The sequence below is a fragment of the Cibotium barometz genome, chromosome 5 (assembly GCF_041138505.1).
Source record: "Cibotium barometz isolate CiBa-2024 chromosome 5, ASM4113850v1, whole genome shotgun sequence".
NCBI lineage: Eukaryota > Viridiplantae > Streptophyta > Polypodiopsida > Cyatheales > Cibotiaceae > Cibotium > Cibotium barometz.
Window position 1 is genome coordinate 49,981,541 of NC_141050.1, and position 23,775 is coordinate 50,005,315.

A 23,775-nucleotide genomic window follows, 5' to 3' on the forward strand; every position below is an offset into this window, starting at 1 on the left:
TGTAGGGAGAGGGATGTGTGACATCTATGGTATAGATTGGTTTGGCACATCATACAATTGTCGTGCATAGGCTTCCCAGAGACGAGGGTTTGTGATAGGTTTGGGCGTTCTTTTTCCCTCAAGAATGCGCCAAGCTTTTGAGTTATCCTCGCTCAAAAAGAGTTAGTACAACTCCTATTCTCTGATGGCGAGAAATGCACGCTTCTTTCAACGAGTGAGTACACAAAAGATGCGTTGCATCTCACGTGCTGAAATCAGCCCATGTTCTCTCTCACATAAGAGGTGAAGTCTGATGGTTTTGCACTCTTCATCATACTACCCATTTTGGGTTTGGGAGCCGACTGGCAAACTTACCGAGGAGCATGTGGTATATGGGAAGCTGGTGTGGGTGGGGTCGTGGATGATAAAGGAGAGTTTGGATGTAATGGTGGAGATAGGGAGAGATAAGTGTAGGGTTGAAATGTGGCGGGAGAGGTGGTCCTCATAGACGTGGTCAAGATTGCGATAGAAATGGATGTGGGTGAAGGTGTTGGCAAGGGGTGTGGGTGTGGGCGGTAAAGTGGGGCATGAGATCATGAAAGAAAGGTGTGTGGTCGGTTGGTATGGGTGGAGGAAGGATGGTGAAGTTCAAGATGTGTGGTATGAGAGTAGGAATTGTCTACCATATGCTGTTGCATTCTCCATATCTTGGTTGGCCCTCTGGAGGCCCATCTCAATCAAGTCGATCTCTGACAACTAGCTTGCATGAAAAGTTTCCGGTTCGGAAACATTAAACCCCAAGAAACAGGAGGAAACGCCGAAACGGCAAACTCAACTTCAAGGAAACGTCGGGGGTAGGCTGACATAATACTTGAAAAAATACAAATTCATATGCACACCAAAGTAGATTGAGGCAAAACATGAGAGGTTTTCATTAATCAATCATTGATCATAATACAAAACAGTTACATGGTTGATACGTCTTCGTCATCAATCACATCCTCCCTCCACTCTTCTAAAGCATCCTCCTTAATAACATCCCACTGCTGGCATGGCCCTGAGATGTAGGAAGGCTCTTTCCTAGAAATCAACCGGAGATTACTATGCACATACACTAAGTCCTTAGTCTTCTTGTGCCCTAGGCGGTTGCGGTTGATAGAGTGAATGAATCCATATGTAGACCAATTGCGCTCACATGCTGAGGCACTGAACACCTGTGACAAGAGCCTGATGGCTAGCCTCTGCAACTCGAGAGTACTTGTATAATAGTTCTCCCAGCATGCAACAGGAGAGAGATTAAGCATGTCATCCGCCACACCATCCTCGCCAAAATCCCCCTTTTGTCCAATGTAATCCGAGAGTTGTGCCTTGTACTTTGTCTTCTCTGCACCATCTTTGGCTACTCGGTCCAATGTTTGCCTCTACCCCTTCATCACATCCATGCCCTTATGTGCGTTCTTTGAAAACAATCTAGGGTTAAGAAGAAAAGCTGTGGCGTGAAGCATTTCCCACCTTGCCTGTGCAAGTCCATCTATCTCCTCGTACATCGTATCCCCTTCGACTTTTGCTGACAAGATCTCTTTGACCTTCTCTAGCATTTGATCAATGCCTTCATAGACAACACCCATGCACGGCTCATCTTTGTCAACCATGCGCAACGTTGCCTTCATAGACAACACCCATGCACGGCTCATCTTTGTCAACCATGCGCAACGTTGCCATGATTGGCCACAAGACCTTGACATACCTAGTGTCATCCCAAAATGCAGCAGACAAGATTCTCTCCTCAATCTCCTTTGTTGAGCCATTGTGTACCTTCCATTGATCCCACTCTTCACTCGTGACAAGATGCTTCAATGGAGTCTTTACCTTTGCTAAACGATGGAGCATAAGGAAGTTGGAAGTGAAGTGAGTGTCCCTCGGCTTGATAAGCTTTAGCTTGGAGTGCTTGCTGAACATAGCCCTCGTGGCGTCATGGTTTGGAATGAACTGTTGCAACTCTTTGCCTTTGGCGATTGCCCTATCCATCCATGCTATCGAAGCCAAATCTTTAAACAAAAGATTCAAGTAATGAGTTGCGCATGGTGTCCAAAATATGTGCTTGTACTCCAGTTCCACTAGCTGATCTGCAAGCTTGCAGTTTGCTGCATTGTCTGTGCATACTTGGACCGCATTATGAACTCCAACTTCCGTGATTATCTCCTTGATAGCCTCTACAATAAATTGCCCCGTCTTCTGGCTGCCGCTGGTGTCTATTGACTTCTTGAAGACCACACCTTGAGGACATGATACCATGAAATTAATCAATGGTCTCTTCGCGGTATCTGTCCATCCATTAGGCACTATGGAGCATCCATAGTGAGACCATGTCGACTCAATCACAGTGAGACGACTACATATTCTGCTTGTGCCCCTGTCAAGAAGTGTGGTTTGTAACTTCTCATAGTTGGGCGGTTTGTATCCCTTGCCAAAAGAGGCAATTGCTGCTACCATAGCATGAAAATAAGGGGAGCGAGCCAATGAGAAGGCCACACCACATGCATAAAAAAAATCTACCAACTGCATCATCGACCTCATCCTTGCTTGCATTCTTGAACATACTTGCCACTGAGGGTTGAGCCTTCTGCTTTTGAAAATCATTGGTCTTCTGCTTCTTATTGGAACTCTCATTATCTTTGCACATCATGTTGCCTTTGTTTTCTGGAGTCACTTTGCAGCAAAGTTGAACACCTTGGTTCCTGATACCAAGCAAGTGGCCCCGGACTCGAGGATATGAGCATGAGAACTCCAAGCTGCAGAAAGAGCACCTCCATTTCTTGCTGCTCCCACTACCAAATGCGCCAATTGCAGTAACATACTTCCAAAGAGGCTCAGGGGCAACCGGTGGTTTGGGCTTGAAAGGGTTGATTAAGGGGTTACCGAATCTGAAGGAGAAGAAAACATGATTGAATTTATCTAAATACTGGGCCTTTTTTTGTTTGAGGCGGGCAGTTTTGCTCGGATTGAAGAGTCTTTGAGCAAAGCCACTGAGGAGTCAACACAAAGTGAATGCATTTGCACCTAAGATCTCATTCTCTGATAGCATGGGCTAGTGTGAGAGAGTTTTTGAGATTAAGAGGGCAAGTACAAGGCTCAAAAATCATAGAGCGAGGGACACAGTTGAAGCAAAAGCAAGGCGGCTGGTTATTTTCTCCCTCTTCTTGCATGAAAAAAACTGATGTGCAGAGAGGTATGCAGGCGAGGTTACTGAGGTGAGTCTCTGTGTGGGATGTGTGCAGGTGTATGAAGTGAGTCTCTGTGTGTGTGTTCACAGAGAAGGGCGTTGATTAATGTATTTGTTAAACTACGTTATCTTCAAACGTCCCTTTTTCTTTAAAAAAAAAAAACGGGACCCAAGTTTACGTTGCCCACTTATCGCTTATTAAAATGGGACCCAACTTTATAATAAAAAATGCTGCCCAGCTTGTAAAAAGGGGCACGACCAGTTGTAAGGTTCACGAAAATAAAGGTTTACGCTGCCCAGCTTTGGAAACCTCCCCTCACGTTTCCAAGGTGGGAAACGTGCACACCAACCAAGAAACAGGGAAACGGCGTTTCCCCGCCTCCAACGCACGTTTCCTGCAACCCAGTCTGACAACATAATGGCATCTCCGGGAAGTATAATGTCCATACCTGCTCCCGTGTTGTTCATGCATTAAAGTTTCCCAACAAGATGTTTTCACCTTGTTGGGAGAACTCTGCAGTATTTGCAAATAATGACACATATGGTGTTTCCCCTTATCTGTCACGTTATGTGCAAATTCTGATTTCTCTGGTGTGAAGTTACTGCAATATGCATTAATGTCAAGCCAGGCCTAGCTAGTAACGACTCACATTCACATAAAGCGGGCCTTCTCATCCCATCTGACCACTGTGAGCAACAACTAAACAACTAACTGAAATTGAAACAACAACTATGAGGAAAAGTAAGGTACTAGGAGCTCCTAATGGATAACATCTAGGAAGGAAACTCCAGCAACAAAGGTAAGCATCATATACATCACTATCCAAAGATGTCTCTCATCGGTCGATGGCGGATAGTGATGTATATGATGTATAGAGACGGGGAGAGAGAGAGAGCAAAGAGACGGAGAGAGAGAGAGAGAGAGAGAGAGAGAGAGAGAGAGAGAGAGAGAGAGAGAGAGAGAGTTGTATTAATGTCTTCAAAAGGCTAAAATGACCTATGAGACCAAAAGGTTACATAATCTCCATGAAATACATCATCCTGAGTACTAAAAATAAAAATCAAAGAAAGTAATAAGAGTTGAAATATGAGATCTAATCCCAAAACATAAAGTGTGCAGCTCTCATATCACCCTAAAATATCCCACATAGGATGTTGCAACATGGGCGCAGGTCTAGGCCGCAAAAGGGACTCCTTGTGTTTGTGAAGCTCCAAGAGGAAAGGTCCCAAGCATCTCTGGTCTGGGAAATCCATGATCATGGAAAGTGGTCCAAATCCATCTCGGAAGAGGCAGTGCAACCTCCCCCTAATCTCATAGTATACTGGGCATCTGCATACATAGTGGGCCTCTATCTCAGCCTCTCTGTGACAAAGCTGACATATCCTGTCCTGTGGTGCAGTTGCCTTCGGCCCATATCTGGCTGTCTCCACTCTCAACTGATGGGATGAGGTGCAGATCTGTCCAATCGCAGATCGCACCCCAAATGACAGATGTGTGTCCATTTAGTGCGGGCGTGTGATGAAGCTGTCTTCTGTCATGCAAAGAAAAAGGTCCCTGTAAAGTCCATCTTCGTCCCAAGGGGCTAGACGGTGGGTGCCAAGTCCTCTGAGTATCTAGTCTCACGATGCCCTTCCTGATGACCCTATTGAGCTCTGTGCGGCTGAGAGCAAAGGAGGGCACCTCTATGCTATACTAGAACGGAGGGAGTGCCTCCATCTGCATGCCATGCATACCAAACAAAGTGCTCACCTGGGCATACCAACACCAGCTATCTCGAGGACTCTAGGGCGAGCCTGGGGTATCTGTCTAGTGGGAGCTCCTATAATCTGTGCCAGTATGTCACTGTTTGGAAAATAGCCTCTGTCTCACAATCGGTGCAGCCCCTATCTCCGCCCGCACAATCTCGTGTGGCACTGATGGCTTACTTCTAATCATGCGTGAGATCATAATCACTAGTGGCCTCTCCATCAGCTTCCACCCATCATACACATCCTTCATGTCTGTCTCAACTGGCTCCTCCCTCAGTCTCCTCCTGTGGTATAAACTTGGACCCCAGATGGGAGCTCCATATAGTAGTGCGGGTGTGACTAGTGTGTCAAATAGCCAAAGCTTCGTCCTCAGCTCCTGAAACTGTATTTGTGAGCATTGCCTCTCAAGTGAGCCCAAGGCTGCATAGCTGCGCATCAATCTGATTTTGGCTGCCATCCACATAGAGAAACACGGTCCAGTAAAAGTGATCCCAAGGAATGCATAAGAGGTCACATGCTCCACTGGCTCCCCACTATATGTAAACTGTTGTGTGTAGATCTACGTGTCCACTATGAGGAGGTGTTAAAGATCATAACCTTGGTCTTCCCAAGGTTTACTTTTTGAGAGAGAGAGAGAGAGAGAGAGAGAGAGAGAGAGAGAGAGATTAATTGATTGTTTTTTACTTTGTTTTTTAGAGCAAAAAAGAAACTTCGAACTGAGAAGAAGGTAAAATTTGAAACTTACAATGCTCCACATGTGTTTAGTCTTGTCTTTTTGTTGTGATTGGGTGTGAAGCAACATGTTTATCTATGACATGCCACATATGTATTGCTGGATGAATAGCATTGCAAATTTTTATGTGTTGAACTATGGACTATAGCCTTTGGATCATAGAAATGTTGAAATGAATTCTTGCCCTCCAGCTCCTCACACTACCATGTGGCAATGTATTATCCCACATAGTGGGTTGGGGTCAACTTGACCCCTCTATATGTAGGGCTAAATGCCCATTGGTCTCCCCTTCTCCCCCACCTTTATGGTGGTTCACGGGCACCGAGCTGTAGCCGCCGCTGACACCTCCATGGCTATGAGATCTTGCACGCTCTGTAGTAGCCACATACCACTATGTGGCTCTTTGGTCTCGTGTCTAATAAGTGACCCCAAGGTTACTTATATAGTAATAACCCCGCTATAAGTGGCATGGTTTTATTTATAAAGCTTTTTTGCTTTATTCCTAAGCTTTTAGCCATAAATAGCTCCTAGTTATTACTATTATTTACAAGTCCATAGCCAATCAAGCTCTCTTCTTGCTAGCGCCCTTAGTGGCTAGCCTACGTGGGAACCCTCCAAGTCCCCACACCCTTTGCTAAGCCTTAACCCTAATCATGGGTTAACCCTAACCTTGATCTTGGGTTAGCACACACGTCCCTAGCCTTGACACTTGGCCGGTCGAGACGTAACATTCTTTCTTTGTTAATTTAATTCGTGTCCTCGCAAATGCATAAGGAGAACACCCATAAGCACAAACTTGGATTTGGACATCTGTCTATAGCATATACTCAAGTCCACTGGCATATACTTTTGCCAAAGCAAGAATTCAGCTTTACAAAGATCTACCTTGCTTAATGACAGTTCTAGTACTCCATAAGGAACATTCAATTGCAAGCAAATAGTTTCACCAGAACAACCCAAGCACAGACCCATAGCTCAAGACGTTTGTCATACGAAATGGATCTTGCAATGGTTATTGATAAACACTGATCTGCATAACCAATTTCCACACTTGTTTCGAGTATGCACACATTCTCCCCTAATCCAATCCATGACTAGGACTGAATGGAGATAGTGTTTTCACACATAACTAGTAGATACTCACGTCTACTTTAGGGCAAGCATAAAACTCTGCATTAACTTTTGTGTACGTCCCATGTCCCCTTGAATAGTCCGAAGACAGCATACGGCTATCGGCCAATTTCACCCTGCCAAACTGGGATGAACCAAAAGTCCACGTAATCACATTAACAATGATCCTGAAGACGAAGGTTATAGCATATTCCACCTCTAACATGTCTGGGTTACACCCCATTGAACAAGTGGAAATCCACATGACTCCCAAGTCTTGGAATCAAAATAACCTTGTGGAACCACGTCCACCTTGGAGTATCAAATAGTCCAACCGTCATTTGGTGTTAGTCTAAGACCAAGAAGCATAACTTCTCATCTCTCATGTACAATTTCAATGCATCAATTTTATTTGGCCATCACGAGAGGGCGTGTGAGGAATCACCCTACGGGTAACATGCCATGCTCACAGAACCAAGAAAGTTGGCTTGGTTGGCCCATAATGCACAAGTCCCATGATAGATCACACCAGGCTTTACCATGAACCCTTGGTGTTATTTGGATAGCCGCTGGGTGGCAAACAACACGGGCAATCATGTTGGGTGTTGACTTAACCCAAGACAGGATTGCAAGTTAGGCAATCTTGTGGTGATGATCACTCTAGGATGCCTGGGCTGAGGTTTCCGGATGGATACAGACCTTTGATAAGTATTAATAGTGATTAATGTAAGAATAAGTAAGTGCGAGTTGGTTGTGGAAACTAGCATTGTATGTAGGCTTTAAATAAAGCGGTTCCAATGTGTGTGAATGACCGCTAGTGTGTATGAGTCTTTGTGTGGGAACAACCTCTTAGAAGGATATTATTTAAAGTAGTGGTGTGGCAAAGTGACACCTATTAGGGACACTTGGCATCATATTTGGCATAAGGCATATGTGGTGGCAGCAGATTCTTTAGAATATGTAAAGGGGTTCTCTGACCTATGTCTATAATGAATTTATGCTTTCCACTGCTCTTGTACTCCCTCAATCCCTTTCGCCCTTGTGCTGATTATCTTGTTGGTCATCATCTCTCTCTCTTCTCCCCACTAGCTGTGATCTTGCTCTCTGCACTAGGCAAACCTCACCCCATCTTGCATACAATTGGCACCAAAGCTGTTGGCTCTCCTTGCCAAGCTGCAATCTGTGGAGCGCCACTATTTAGAGCCCGCCGCAGCCAGCCACAGGGTGGACGTTAGTGCCCAGCCAACCACCGCCGCTGGTCGGCGCTACTGCAACGTGCACCACCTCAACCAGTGGCAGTTCTACTCCGCCTCTGCGGGCGCCTGCGTCCACTTTCTGCCACCTCAGTTGGCCTGCACCCATTGTCCCCCGTCTCACCCGACTCTAAGACCAACACCACCCACTGTCGTCCTCTGAGATCATCACCGTTGCCACTACCTCGCCCACATCTATTCCTCCAGCTTTAGCTCAGCTCATAGCTGAACCTCAGTTGAGTCCACAGCCTTGTTGTGTGTTTTCTTTTGAGAGAAAGAGAGAAGAAGAACAACTCACACCATCTTGTTCACAGAGGTACATATATTTTGGGGTTTTCCTTTTCATACACATTTTATTGACAAATTCAAAGCCTTTGTGCTACATATTTGGAGATTCTTATTCATAAGGGGAAGATTTGTGAAGTGGAAGCATCCATAGACACACTTGTACTTGTGCATATCATCTAGGCACAGTCATGTTCCTGTGCAACACTCATGGAGTCTTGTGTTAACTCTTCAGGTATACACCCTGTTTTTGGTATATGTCGATGACGATCGCACCTTCAATCCCGACATATCCCAGTGCCTTGTGTGCACAATCCCGTACCTCTCTCTTTCTCTTACTTTTGTAAGAGCTTAGTCTCCTAATAACCAGGGGGCTATGGGAGATTATCACGGGGCAAGAGCGTCGTCTTGTAGCACCAACTCTTGGCACCTCCCCGGGAACTCAAACTGTGGCACAAGTTGTGTCAGGCATTTCAGCATTGCCTCCTAGACTCATTGAAGATCAGAGACGGTGGGATGCCCGTGATCCTCAAGCAATGGCCATGATTGCTCTGTCAGTCCATACTATGCATAATGGAGTTGATAGTTATATAGTCTTGTGGGTTGACTACCATGAATATGCAATGGCCATGATTGCTCTTTCAGTCGAGCGATGCATTAATGGAGTTGATAGTTATATAGTCTGGTGGGTTGACTACCATGAGTATATAACATGCACGTTCCTAAAAGGTGAATTTGGGCATGTTCCTAGATTCATCTAGGTATAGCTCTTTCAGCCGAGCGATAAATTGTTCCTCACATCTGATCGTGCAAGTTTACAAGGGTTGCATGGGTGGCCCTTGAGACCATGTTCAAGTCTCGTAATGAAGCATGAGTCATGTACCTGACGTGGAAACTGAACAACTTGACCATGAACGAGGGTGATTCCATCGCAAATCATCTTTTGTTTTTCTTTTTTCTTTTTCCAACTGGCCTTAGGCCCAAGATCCTCCCGTAGTTACTGATTTTTCACCGCCCGTATAGGCGATGTTGTCGAGGAAGCACCAAGGGGGGTTTTGAACCTAGGACCTCTTGGTCCTAGGCAAACACCTTCACCACTTGAGCTATCAGCTCATTGGCTCCATCGCATATCATCTTACTAAGGTTACAGACAAGGAACAACTGTTGAATATAGATGAGGTAGTTGATAACATAAAGTTGGTCTCCACTATTCTTAACTCCTTACTTGAGTTCTATCAGAGTTTCCATACTTCTCTAAATCTCTCTATGAGAGGAGGAGGCAATCCTATATCCTTTGAGGAGTTGGTTGGATTACTTCTCCATGAGGAGCAGACAAGGAAAAACAGATCTAGGGGTCATGAGGAGACCAGGCCTACTTCTCTAGGAACAAAGGCAAAGTGGATTCGTCATACCAAGAAGAAGAAAGGAAAGTGTCATTACTACCACAAGCTAGGACACTACATCGGAAGAGGCTTGAAAGCTGATGAAGACTCTGCAAACTCCGCTTCTTCTACCTCCGACGACAAGAAGCAACATCGAAAAGAAAAAGTAAACCTAGTCGAGGATGACTGGGCTTTCCAGCCACATTATGACTATGGGGGGGGGAATGTTGAATATTAATAGTGATTAATGTGGGAATAAAGAAGTGCTAGGTGGTTTTGTAAACTAGCACTGTATGTAGGCTTTAAATAAAGCGGTGCCAATGTGTGTAAACAACCGCTAGTGTGTATAAGTCTTTTGTGTGGAAACAACCTCTTAGAAGGATATTATGTAAAGTAGTGATGTGTGGCAAAGTGACACCTATTGGGGATACTTGGCATCATATTTGGCATAAGACATAAGTGGTGGCAGCATATGCTTTAGAATATGTAAAGGGGTTCTCTCCTATAAAAAGGACCGTCTATAATGAATTTATGCTTTCCACCACTATTGTACTCCCTCAATCCCTTTTGCCCTTGTGCTGATTATCTTGTTGGTCATCATCTCTCTCTCTCTCTTCTCCCCACCAGCTGTGATCTTACTCTCTTGCACTAGGCAAACCTCACCCCATCTTGCATATAACAGCGAGTGGAGCTGTCTGCAGGAGCTAGGGACATGGATTGGAGTGTGAACATGGTGGTATCTTCGATTCTTGACTTTGCATTGGATTGATCCTCTTAGGTTTGACCTTGGTGTTCAGAGGAAAATTTGGTTGCACGATAAAGGGGGGAAAGTTGGCCATTTCACCTATGATCAAATGCTTAACGGATGTTTTATGTGGGGTGTGCTCTGATGGTATGGGATGCCACAGAGTATTCTCTTGAGGCTTCGTGGGTTTCTTGTTTGGGACACTGGATGCTTTGGCATAGTGAACCTATGGTAAACTGTGAGGAATCACCCTACGGCTAACATGCCATGCTCACACAACCAAGAAAGTTCTTGATCTTGTTGTCCCTCACAAACCGACACTGCTCCTCACAGTTACCATAGGTTAACTATGCCAAAGCATAGAGTGTCCCAGTCAAGAAACCCATGAAGCCTCGAGAGATTCCACATGAGAATACACTCTGGCGTCCCATACCATCAAAGTATGTTAAGCATTTGATCATAGATGGATTGGCCCACTTTCCTCCCTATATCGTAGCCTTAAAGCAACCACATTTCTTCTTGAAGACCAAGGTCAAACCTTAGGTCAACTTAGAGGATCAATCCAATCTATGCAAAATCAAGGATCAAAGATACCACCATGTACACACTCCAATCCGTGTCCCTGGCTCCTGCAATCGGTTCCATTGGCTATCTATAATCCATTTTAAAACCTTGGCCTAGGCATCCTAGAGTATGACCATCACCACAAGACTGCCTGACTCCCATCCTGTCTTGGGTTAAGTCACCATCCAACATGATTGTCCAGGCCATCTGCCACTCAGTGGCTTTTCGGATGACACCAAGGATTTATGGTAAAGCCTTGCGCGATCTCTTCACTACTTTAAAAAGAACTATCCACTTCTGTGGAAAAGTAAGAGCATGCAACAAATTAGATTCCATCACTTTTTGGCAAAGACATCGATTTTTTTAAAAAAATGACGTAATTAGGGGTTTTACATGAGTCATGACATTGATGATCGATCATTGCATGTATCAATTTGCATAGCAAAGAGAGTTGCAATCGCATACCTGTCCCTCAACAAAGCTTTACATGTCATCATGGATTGCCTAAGGCGCTGCATGTAGTGGTACAATAAGCTCATGGTGCATCCCTTATGATCAAAGAATCGTAAGATGAAAAAGAGGGGTGCAACGACTTGCTTAGTAGCCTTAGCCTCATCCCAAAAGTCCATGCTCAAGATGTATTCTACAATGAGATGAGCATCAAGCTTCCGACTATCAGCCCACATTCCCCACTCCTCGCTACAAACAAGTCGATGTAGGGAGTCTTAGGTTTGCACCATCTTGAAGTGGATTATGTGAGAGGCTAGAGTGATAAATTACAAATTCAAATTCATATCAAGAGTCTAGTAGAGAGAAAGAGAACGTTCATGAATCATGATTTAAATTGTAAATTTCATACCTTTGAAGTACAAGAAAGAGATAGACGAAGCAAGTCTTTGCTGGCCTCACAAGATCATAATGGAAAATCCCTCTAAAAAGTGTCAAAAGCTTGTGTCTTGCGAGTGATAAACCTTATGATCTGCAAAGCTGTCTCCAAGATGGGCTCTACACAACTAATCGAAGCCATATCCTCCATCATCAAATCTAGAGAATGAGAAGCACATGGAGTCCACACAATGATTGAATAATCCCTTTCCACAAACTCCCATCTTTGTGCAATTTGAACCATTGTCTGTGAAGACTTGGACCACATGCTATGGTCCAATCTCCTCAATAGCTTGCCTAATGTTCTCATAAATCCACTCTCCAGTAATGCACTAGCCGGGCGTGGAGGCATCAATGATACACAATAATGTTGTGCCAGCACAACAAGACACCAAGATGTTGATTATGTGTTGTTGCCTCTAGAAATTTCATACCATAAAAAGAAACAAGTCATAAGAGTCAAGAGTCAAGACACTCACAAGTCAATGAGTTATAACTTATGAGTTTTCAAGTCTCAAGCGTCAACATTCAAGTCATTGCAATGTAACTTGTTACTTGTAAGATAATAAAATAGGGAAAAGGAGTCACTGACCATGTCACTCCATCCATCAGAGACAATGGAGCATCCATACCGATGCCAACATGCTTTCAATCCCGTCAACTCACTCTGGATTTGATTGACTTGACTTGTCAAGTGTGTGGTTCTCAAAGACTCAGAATTGATAGGATGCAAGCCGCTAGCTCCTGCTGCGACTGCGGCTACGAATGCATAGTAGAACTTATGATAGGCGGGAACGCGATCAATGTTATTGGGCAATCTCTTAATGTGCATGCCAATCTCTAGGACCATTCTCTACTCCCTTATGTCAACTGACCCCTCTTTTTTCTATAGACTTTGAAGGGCTGATTACTTGAAGGCATGGAAACATGTGGTTCATCCATGGGTAAATCTGACAATGTCTCACCCATGAGAGGAGATTCTACCGTAGCCGGACATAATGGTGCTCCACCAATAGCTGTAGAGAGTGAAGCCGAAGGACCACCAACTCCCACGTGTGATGTTGTATGACTACCACCGCCAGATGCATGAGTACCCTCTTTTGATATGCTTCACGGTTGTGAGACCAGTGCTTCCTCTCCCAAACGATTTTTTGAAGCCTCAAGTTGCCTTGCCTATTCAGTCATCTCTTCAATTTTCTCTCGGGGTAATGAAGTGTGCGAAAGTGGCCACACTTCATTAAACTTTTGCTCCGAGCCACCATCTGAATAAAATATCCCCTCATTCACACAATAGCAACCATGTGAACCTTACTTTCCTTCCCATGTGAAATGAGCCCTCACCCACGTGCTACTAGCTCGCAAGGTATCACCACAATACTTGCAAACAACACACTTGGTACCGGAAGTCCCGTACCTATGTACTGGAAGTCCTATACGTATGAAGGAAAATGGTGTCTTCCCATACATCGGAGGTGTCATCCTTCGTGTTTCGGCGAGGCATTATGTGCAAATCACTTGATTAGATGCCAAATTAGCTTTGATTAAGGATGAATTTTGCAAAATTGAAGAAAAGAAAGGAGAAATTGGGCAAGAATCAAGACATTGGAGAATGAGGAAAGAAGCTAAAGAGAGAAGAAAAGAGGAGAATAAGAGAAGAGCAAGGAGAGAAGAAGAGAAGGAGAGAAGAAGAGGAGAGAAGGGGAGAACGAGAGAAGAAGAGTGGGAGACGGGGAGACTCGAGAAGAAGACGAGAGAAGAAAAGGAGAAGAGGAGAGAAGAGAGAAGGAGAGAAGAAGAAGAAGAGGAGAAAGGGAGAAGAAGGGAGAGCAAGGTGGCGGGCTGTGGGAAAGGGAGGCGTGGGCGGTGGGCGGTGGGCCACATAGGCTGCTCCGCACACGTCAACGAAGGGCGGGAGAAAAAAACGCACAGATCTGGCCGACGGGTGAAAATGTGCAAAGAAAAGTGAGGAAAAAAATCTCTGAATTTGGGCGGAACACCACATTTGTAGAGGTTTGGAATTTGTTTCGAAAGGTTTTGGGGTAGAAACGTTTCACATGTTTCGTTTCTTTGAAACATGTTTTTTTGTGACTATGATCCAGACATCTGTACACCCCATCAAATTGGAATGAACTTAAAGTTACCAAAGGTCATCACAATCTCATTAACAAAGTTCTGGAATCAAAATAACCTTGTGGAACTCAGTCCACCCTCAAGTATGTGTGACCATTGTGGCCCGCATAGTAGTCAGGAGGTTGTTTGAAACGTGTTTCCTGAATGTTTCAAACGCGTTTCAAACAGGCTTGTAAAATCAGGCCAAAGTTTCCCACAAGTTTCCTACCTACAAGTTTTTTTCATGTAAATGTTTAAAATATGTAAAAAGATAAGTGATTAAAAAAAAAGCCTACATAATTCATGAAAACATCAATTTAGAATGTAACTAGTTACTCTTGCTCGGGCGCTACCTGCCTACATGTAACATAGTACACAATGATACACTTGTCATCACTAACATGTAGTAATTCGATGTTGATACTGAAGAAGAGCCACGAACGAAAACATGGAAATGCTTATCAAAAAGCGTGCACATATTTCATTCATTGAAATTCGTGACAAAGATATGATTTTTAAAATAAGCTTTGAAAGAAACGTGTTTCTGAAATGTTTCTTTCATGAAAGAAACACGTTTCAGTGCTACTATGGATGTGGGATCCAACCACATTGTGAAGCTCCCATAAGATCACTTGATACACAAGCTAAACACACAAGGTTAGAACACATAGAAGAATGCAGGGAAACACGCCTCCCAACCGTAGATTCCATTAGGAATCTCCCCTAAGCCATGGGCTAAGGTTCCACTCGCCATAGGCCAAGCGAGTCACCCCGGGTGTCCCATACCACCAGAGCCTATCCTAAGGGACCCTTGGCAAGACCGCCTGTGAAGCGCCATGTCCATGGCAAGAGTAAGACTACTCATTGTCAAGTGAGATAGTCTAAAAACTACTCACTATCAAGTGAGACAGTCTATCAACACAATAACCCATAAGTCACTTATATAGTGACTATTGCCGTTGTAAATAACCATCTAGTCATAAATAGCATGTAACCATGGACTATCAATAATAATGAACCCCAACCATCTGTAACTTGCCTACAGCCTTTCCCCTAATCTCAGGGTTCCCCAACCCTAGAGGGTGAGACTGCAAAATCACCCTTAAGACAAATCAAAAGACCCTCCATATCGAAGAACAAAGTATGACTCTTCTAGTCGACATGAACATCATGGCTAAAAAACCATTCCTGTCCTAGAATAATATCAACTCAATCTAGATTCATAATCAAAAAATCCAGGGGCTCTATGTAATCTTGGATAGAGATTAGCAAATTGAGAAACTTGCTAGTCCCAAATTTGTCCATGCCCTGCCGCCAAGTTTACAGGTAAACATGATCACCTGGCTGAGCCTCACTTTCAACTTGTGCACAAGTTTGGTATTAACGAAGTTGTGAGTACTACCAGAGTCAAAAAGAATGTGCAGAGTCGTCCCCATTACTGATCCATACATCCGTATAAGATCATTGGGATCGAAGACCGACATGTTGAAGTTACATACCATGCAAGCACTATAATCTAGAACTGTAGTATCAATGGAGGAGATTTTAGGGCTACCTTTTACTTGAGTCACATGAGCTACCTTGGGCAGTTTCTTTGCTGGTGGACTTTTTTGGCCACAAATGAAACACTCCCCATCTTAGAAAGTTCGGAGACCTTGGTGGGTTTTCTTGTGAGGACTTCTTAGTCTATTAGTATTTTATAAGACATGATTAGAGACATAACACTAAAAGTAAAGATGCTTAGAGGGGAGAGTTGTGTTGTTTGCATTGAGACACAAGGCCTTATTAAATAGGGCTTGAAGAGGTACAAGTGAAGAGTCATATCCCGAATGTAGGGGTGTGGCTCTTGATCAAAGAGTTATGTCTTTAGACGAATAGTAGTGTCTTTAGGGCAAAGAGTCATATCCTTTGGATAGGACATGTCTCTTCATAATAACCCTTGCGATGGGACACAACCCTTGAACTTACTAAAAATCAAGATTAGGTTGTAATTAGCGAGATTAAGAGAGATTAGTCAGAAATCGTGACATTCCCTCCCACTTAAAATAAGATCTAGGGTTATATAAGTGATTGATGTTGACGAAAGAACTCTTGAAGTAATTCTGAGCACTATTGTAGATATTCATCACTTTGCGAAGTCAAATCTAAATCATCCAAATCGTACACAATCCGAGGCACGGGCTAGTACTAGTGTGACACGAGTAGATCATGAGGATGAGGCATTTGAGGAGAACTTAACCAGTGGTAGTGAGAGTGAGGATGAGCGTGATGGAGAGGATGATGAGGATGATGGGCAAGAGGATGAGGATGATTGGCAAGAGGATGAGTCTTGAAGTCTCGTGAGCCTTGAGTCATTTATGTATGTACTTTTTTGAATTTGGTGGGTCATTGTGTGATTGTCATGACTCTTGGCAGTCATCATGATTTATCTTTATTAAGATGGTTTTTATCTTTGTGTTAAGTACCAGACTCTTGGCTGCCCAGTATCGTGTATGGAATGTGGATTCTAGAGAGATGAATATGGAATGTGGATTCTAGAGAGATGAATATGGGTGTTTTCTACAGTTGAATCACTGATTACATTGAATAATAATGTGTTTTCTCATGAGTCATGTTTTTCAAGTATTCTGCTTACAGAAATAGGCTAAGGCCTAAACACTTATTTCTTGTACTATTGTACATTCTATATTCTTTTATATATATATATATATATATATATTGCATTTTTGTCTGAAACTTTTTTTTTTGTCTTTTCAAAAAATACGAAACTTCTGAAATGTATCTGAAACCCGTTTCAAATGAGGCGTTTCTGAAATTCCTGGTAACTACGGGTCAAAGGAATACCCATCTTGTTAGTGAGGCTTCTGGAAAGATTGCGGCTGAGAATGGGGTCGAGGTTGAGAACCGCCAAAGGATGGTTTTGGGGCCATCACAAACTGATTTCTTACCAGTACTAGAGTTCGAAGATCTTGGGCACCCTTGTGACGAAGATTTGCGAGGTGTGAATGTGACATCAGCTATGTGTTCAGCATAGCGAATTGCAGCTGACAAATTGACTAGATCATATTTGTGAAGATCCGTGCACAACATGGGTGTAAGTCCCTCGACAAAAGCATGTAACTTGTCTTCTAGGGACAATGTAAGAATATCCAATACCAGGTTGGTAAACTGCGAGCATCTGTGAACTCATTTAATATCTCTTAATGCATGAGATTCATTTGACTCTATGATGTTATCATCCATGTAACAAAACATGTCACATTTATAAGAGCCCACCCCCGTGAATCCGGAATCACTTAAAGAGATATTACACTTAAATAGACTTAAATGACACATATATACATCATACTGAGAAGATGTTAATTGTTCATTCATATCAATAGCTGATATTGGTAGAATTGCTTCAAGGTTCAGGATTAGAAGTTGATGTACATGTATATCTACACATGTCACATACACTTGTATGCTCTTGTAGTTAGCACATTTGTTATTACTCAAGAAACATGGATGGCCATGTCATTATTTTAGTATAAGTGATAAGTGACCAATTAGAATGTGAGATGATTTATAGCACATCAAGGAAAGGAAAACTTGCCTGATAAAGAAGAATGTACAGCACAACTAAGGCTACTTAGAGACAGTAACATGGTGAGATCGAAAGGCTAGGATAGTGCTGAAATCTTTTCATGAATCATGTGGGAAGCATGGGAGTCCTATGCGTTTGTTCGCATCCATTGTTTATTGTGTGGTTCATTAGGCTGTGCATTCTAGTTCAAAAGCCAAGAGTTTAAAGCCTCAAGATTGGCATGGATTAGGGCATCATTTCAAAATCTTTTGGCAAGCCACAATGTGCCACAATGTAATCTGCTTTGTCCAAGTGTGAAAGCCTTAGTGTTTATTCTGGCTGGGATAATGTAATTGGATTTAACCTCCACATTGATGCACATTTCTTAAGGATTTTAGTAAAATGTTCCATTTAACTATGTGTTCTATGACCACCCCATTTATCCATAGTCACAGGGGACGGAAGGGACGGACAGTTGGAACGGAGGGACGTTGGGTCGGGACGGTTCAGCAACGGGGACGGCAGGGGACGGTCGGATGCCCCCCTGGAGGCGTCCCTCACAAGGGACGGTGAAGGGGACGGCAGTAGGAACGGGGACGGCTGCCGTTGCGCGCAGTCAGACTGGGTTTTTTTGGCCGTTTCTAGCCGTTTGCCTTGGCCGTTTCTAGCCGTTTGGCAAGGTCTTGAGCCTTTGAGGCTTGGGCCTTGAGGCTTGGGCCTTGGGCCTTGGGCCTTGGCCCTTAGGCTTGAGCCTTGGGGCCTTGAGGCTTGGCCTTTAGGCTTGAGCCTTGGGGCCTTGAGGCTTGGCCCTTGCCTCTCTCTCTCTCGAGTCTTGCCCTTGCTCTCTCTTTCCTATCTAATATCTATATAAGAACAAGGCTACAAGGCTACAAGCACACACACACCCACACACACACCCCTTCAAGTTTTCAAAGTTCAAGCAACTCTCTCTCTCTCAACTTTCAAGCCTCAAGCCTCAAGCTACACTCTATGAGTGTATCTACTCTCTCTAGTCTCTCTCCCTCAAGCTTCTTCTAACTTAGTAACTTCCAACTTCCAAGCCTCTCACACAAGGCTCTACTCTCTACTATCTAGACTCTCTCTCTCTCTCTCTCTCTCTCTCTCAATGAGAGGAACAGAGTGATGAATACAGGAGACATGGACAGCACCAGAGAGCCCACTACCACCGAAGATGCTGTATTACAGAGACCACTTTATGAGCATCTCAGGGGATGGGTTTATACATCGACCGCGGTACATGGATGTATACATGCCACACAGCTCTCGCGTTGCTATTGGACAGCTACGAGTCTCATCACATGAGCTAGAGATAGAGGCTGGGAGAGTGGCACGAGTTCCCAGAGCTGAGCGGATATGCAGATTGTGCCGCGAGGAGGTGGAGACTGAGGATCACTTTGTATGTAGATGTAGAGCCCACCAGGGGGTCAGAGATAGATATGCAGGATTGTTTGAGGAGCACTCTTCACTACATCAGTTGATGGAGGCCTCGGACCAGCGACAGCTTGGCAGACTACTACTAGAGCTTCATAGTTCTCGAGAGAGACTCCTCCAGACACCCGCTCCCACTAGGGCTGGGAGACAGTCCTAGCTCACAGATTTCTTCCAGAGAGCTATGCCAGTGCCAGCTGATGTACCACGTGGGGTGACCGCACAGAGAGCAGAGGAATTGAGAGCCAGGAGGAGACCTAGACAGACCGGACATAGAGCACCCCGACTCCGTCACCGAGAGATAGCAGCTATCCGAATGAGACACCAGATGGAGACACAGGAGAGGCTAGCTCGCTTTCATTCAGACTCAGGGTACATGTTCATGCCATTCACAGCCTCAGCATCGGCGATGTATGATATCTTATATCCCTCTTATGGCACTGGATGGAGTTAGACATAGATCTGCATAGCATGCTTGTACTACCCCTTCAGCATATAGAGATGCATCTTGCCTTAGCACTCCATCCACATCCCCACCCCCTTATATTGTTTGTATATGGGCTCCACCGATCCATGATGATTCACAGTTGTATCCAGACACATGCACACTTTTTCTTTTGTTTCTTTTCTTCCGATGACTGGAAGAACATAGTTGTATTATTTTTTGTCTCATAGGCCGACTTTGGCCTCTCGTAGACGTTAATATATCTTTCTTTCTTTCTTTCTTTCTCTCTCTCTCTCTCTCTCTCTCATTGCTCAAGGCTCAAGCCATCTTCAACCATAGCATCCTCCTCAACCGTCAATGCCTTCACTCTTTGATTGGCGTATTTTGTTAATATGACTCAAAAGCTTACCATTTTAGTGTAAATTTGTGCTCATTTTGATGTGCTTCCAAAGTAGAATAAGTGTGGAGTAGAAAAACTTTTTTAAAAAAGTATTTTTTGAGTGCCGTTCCCTCCCCTGTCCCTGTTCCCTACTTATGGCCGTCCCCCGTCCCGTCCCCGTCCCCCGTCCCTTGTGACTATGCATTTATCTCTTTGTTACCTCTTGGTATCATGTGTTTGCCTTTTAGACATGTTTGCCTTATAAACATCTAGTATTAGTTTTGAGAAAGAGGGTGGCTATTTTGGTAAATATAGTCAAATTTAAACATGTGAGATGCTTTTAAAAGATGCACGCCTGTTTGGAAGTGCCCAATGAGTTTGTTTTAGACTGTCAGCTTTTGAAACCGCAAATGACTGTAGAATCCGTGTCTCGACAAGTTTTGAGTTTTTTATTAAATATTTTTTTTATCTTAGCAGATACTGGAAAGGACTGTCGCTGCGGGAAAGAAGCTTGCATCTTTGGAAGAACGGGAGCATGCTCGGATGGATGCGTTTCGTGTGGCTGTACTGAATCTTAGCCATCGGTTATTCCATTTTTTATGAATTCTTTGTCTTTCATGTGCTATTTCTCTTTGAAATAATGTATATGTACCACTCGTGAAGGTAATGACCTTACGTTGTATTTGTCTACAATTAACAAGACCTTTATGTAGGTGTACCATCTCTGTCCATAACTAATAGGTCTAAAAACAAAGATGTACATTAACATAAATTGAAAGCGTATTTACACCTCAAAAAAGTGTTAAAATAACACACATCTCCTTGCTAATATGGAAAGAAGAGTGCATGTTTGTTTGTTTGTTTTTGTGTATGTGTGTGTGTGTGTGTGTGTCCAGCATTACCTTACTTGGCTCGGTCACTTGGTAAAGTGGTATGTCCGCCCCTCTTATGGCAATGTCCATAAATTGTGCATTTTATCGGACACGGTAGACCTACTCCAGAATGTGTGGCTTTGGATATTCATATGGAAGGGATGCCAACCCAAGAGGGTTTTTTCCATCTTAAATGGGGCAAGTTTACTGGCTCATGTTTTACATGAATTTGGACATATGCAATCTGAGTGTCCCTCAGTTTTATACCAAATCCGTATGGCAGCTATGCCTTCGCAATCACCTCAACCAGCTATGAATGCACAATAGAACCAAAGGGGAAAACTATAGTCGAGCAACATACTGCTTTAGCTAAATAAGTGTATCTTATATACAATGTCTTTTGTCTTTTCTTTACAATGAGAGAGAGAAAGAGAGATATACCTACACGTTATCATGAAGCTCACCCTTCTAAGAAGGCCCCTATTTTTTCTCTAATTTCAAAAATTGAAATGACATGAGATGAGAAAATTCAAATTTGAGAAAGGGGCTCCCCCTTTCCTCCTTGGCTTGAGTTATTTTTTTTTCAGTTTTATGCCTCTTTGGCATTGATACCCAGAGTGGAATGTAAATGGATGTACCTGATCTGTCCCATAGGTCGGATTCGGCCTCCCGTGGACGTTAATATAACTTTCTTTCTTTCTTTCTTTCTCCCTCCTCTCCTTTGACCACGTGGAAGGGGAGATGGCTAGAGAGAGTGACATGTGGTAAGGGGAGAAGCTTGTGCTTAATAGAATAGATTGTTGTCATCACCCAAAGGATAGACATTTGAAAAAAATCTTCGTAACCCTAGTCTCCCCCAACCCTCATGAATACGATGATAATAGTAACCACAAACCGCATATGCTTGTTTTTGAAATACGTCAATGGCATGCTACACTTCAATATATGGGAGCATGTGATTTGTGGAAACACTTAATGCCTACCACGCAAGGGTATACTCTCCATCATAATGCTATTACTAAATATTGGGCTCGTCTAGACAGATGGTACATGTTGAATGCAAATCAATACATGCAAAATGTCCATAGACTACTCGATGTGTCTTTCAGATCATTACCCATTGCGGATGATGTTGTATGTCAATAATGGATGTTCCACTCCCACAAAAGAGGCTATTGCTACTATCTTAAACATCAACTTTTTGTTGATTTGGTGGCTCATGCAATGCAGCCCTTGAAGATGCATATGTTTGTTGACATTGACATGGCTTGGCACAGGTTCGCCCCTTGCATGCAGAGTCTTATTTTTGATTATGGTAAATGGTTCTTGGGAGAAGAAAGAGGTAGAGTGAAGGATGCAAAACTCATGGCTTAACGACTCACTAAATGTAGTTATCAAAGAAGTCTTGATGATTCAAAGTAAGAGGCATTGATACAAGCAAGCATTTGTCTTAAGAGACACGATGAAAGAAAGCTACAAAATTGGTGGTTTAGGTCGAGACAAAAACCACTAAAAGACAGGTTGCTCGTCTAAAGGATTTTTCAAGGGCTTAATGCTTCGAGGACTTTGTAATGCATTCATAGAGTTAAGAATTAGGATGGTTGTTGGATTAACAGTAGGCAACAATTAGAAAGGGAAGTTTATGGCTACTTCAGTGACCTTTTTGCAGTCCCGAACGAACCTACTTAGAGAATTATTGATGCATGGCACCTGCTGTGTCACAATGTTAATAGAATTGTGTCCCAGTAGCAGCAGCAGCAAGCATTTGATTTGGAGGTTGAATTCACCATGGAAGAACTACAACATGCACTACACAATTTGGGTAAATGGAAATCCCTTGGCTGGGATGGCCTGATGGTAGAATTTTTCTGGCATTCTGGAATATGCTGAAATCTAAGCTTCTTTTTATGATTACTTGTTGTTGGCATTCGGGGCTACTCCCTTCTTCTTGGAAAGAGGGATTGGTTCATTTATTTTCCAAAAAACATCTTTGTGAAAAGCTATCGGATTTGAGACCAATAACTCTCATGTCTATGTTTTACAAACTGGTTGCAAAAATGCTGGTAACCATTTGAAGAACATCTTATATGAGGGTCTACACCGTGCACAATATGGTTTTGTGTCTAGAAGGCAAATAATGGATAACATTGCCAATGCTTATATTGGCATTGAAATATTCTCAGCAAGATGTACTCATAATGCAGACACACAGAAAAAGCATTTGATACAATACAATGGGAGTTTATTGCCAGTGTCATGGAAAATATGGAGTTTGGGCCTAAGATGAGAAATATTATTTATTGGCTTTATGAAGGAGGCAGCACTTCATGTATATTACATAAGAGTCTTTCAGATATTTAGTCTCTAGGCAAATTAGTGCACAAGGAATGCATTACTCTATGCAATAGCCACTCATCCCATGCTCTTATTAATGGACAAAACACTCGTAGAGAACAAGCTACATGGCATACAGAGTTCGGATGTAAATCACTCTATTAGCCAAGCTTGCGGATGACTCATTTTTCTTTTCAAGGAATACTCAAGATGATGTTAAAATAATCATGGTTGCTCTGGCTTGAAAATTAATTTTGCTAAGTCCAAGGTTCTACCACTTAAGCATTGTGATTTGGTAGATAATATCATGAGAACATATGGTCAGACATCTTGGGTATCCTCTAGGTTGGAATGTCTCTCTGGAGTCTGAAGTGAGAATGACAGTGGGTGTTGGACAAGCTGAATTTCAAACTTCAATATTGGAAATTATCTACCTGGCCGTTGCATGTTAGATTGAGAATAGTGCAATCCGTTAACAAGCCTTCTGGCTAGAGGAGGGTACCTCTCTCGAAGATCTGGAAGAGTAAATTACCCCTTAAACAGAAAGTCTTCTTTTGGAGATGCCTCATTGGTGCTTTACCGGTTGGCAGTTTTTTGGCCGAAAGACGTGTTGCTCCCGCATCTTGTAGAAGGTGTTCACATCCACGTGAAACAGTCTTATATCTTTTATGATCTTGCTCCTATTCCCATGCTCTTCTAGACAAATTGTCAAGA

The 23,775-nt window shown here is 43.2% G+C and overlaps 2 protein-coding genes across 8 annotated transcripts in view; one reads left to right on the plus strand and one right to left on the minus strand.

Moving 5' to 3' along the window:
• The window catches only part of LOC147638599 (uncharacterized), an 88,109-nt gene that overhangs the window by 50,838 nt on the left and 13,496 nt on the right, over positions 1–23,775 (plus strand). For 5 of the 7 annotated variants that reach the window (XR_015265942.1, XR_015265943.1, XR_015265944.1 and 2 more), the window contains exons 5-6: positions 5,648–5,678; positions 20,333–20,419. Coding sequence is in view for 2 of the 7 variants with exons in the window: in XM_086798518.1 (XP_086654644.1) it covers positions 5,648–5,678; positions 20,333–20,419 (118 nt within the window). In the remaining 5 variants the exon portion in view is untranslated. Of the gene's footprint in view, positions 1–5,647; positions 5,679–20,332; positions 20,440–23,775 lie in introns of all 7 variants that reach the window. The other 2 variants (XR_015265946.1, XM_086798519.1) reach the window with 1 other exon arrangement.
• Positions 587–5,201, minus strand: LOC147638602 (uncharacterized). The gene is made up of 6 exons (XM_086796703.1): positions 5,073–5,201; positions 4,953–5,029; positions 2,540–2,903; positions 1,795–2,442; positions 1,497–1,643; positions 587–1,400 (listed from the first exon to the last, which is right to left on the minus strand). Exons 1-6 carry the CDS (start codon positions 5,199–5,201, stop codon positions 945–947), a joined length of 1,821 nt encoding a protein of 606 aa, XP_086652829.1. The 3' UTR covers positions 587–944.

Excerpts from the sequence above, each read along its gene's own strand:
- LOC147638602 (XM_086796703.1), bottom strand. The coding sequence starts at position 5,201 with ATGAAGGATGTGTATGATGGGTGGAAGCTGATGGAGAGGCCACTAGTG. Across the intron at positions 5,030-5,072 it reads AGATAGGGGCTGCACCGATT|ATTATAGGAGCTCCCACTAG; the intron begins GTGAGACAGAGG and ends ATACTGGCACAG. Across the intron at positions 2,904-4,952 it reads GCTGGTGTTGGTATGCCCAG|ATTCGGTAACCCCTTAATCA; the intron begins GTGAGCACTTTG and ends CTTCTCCTTCAG.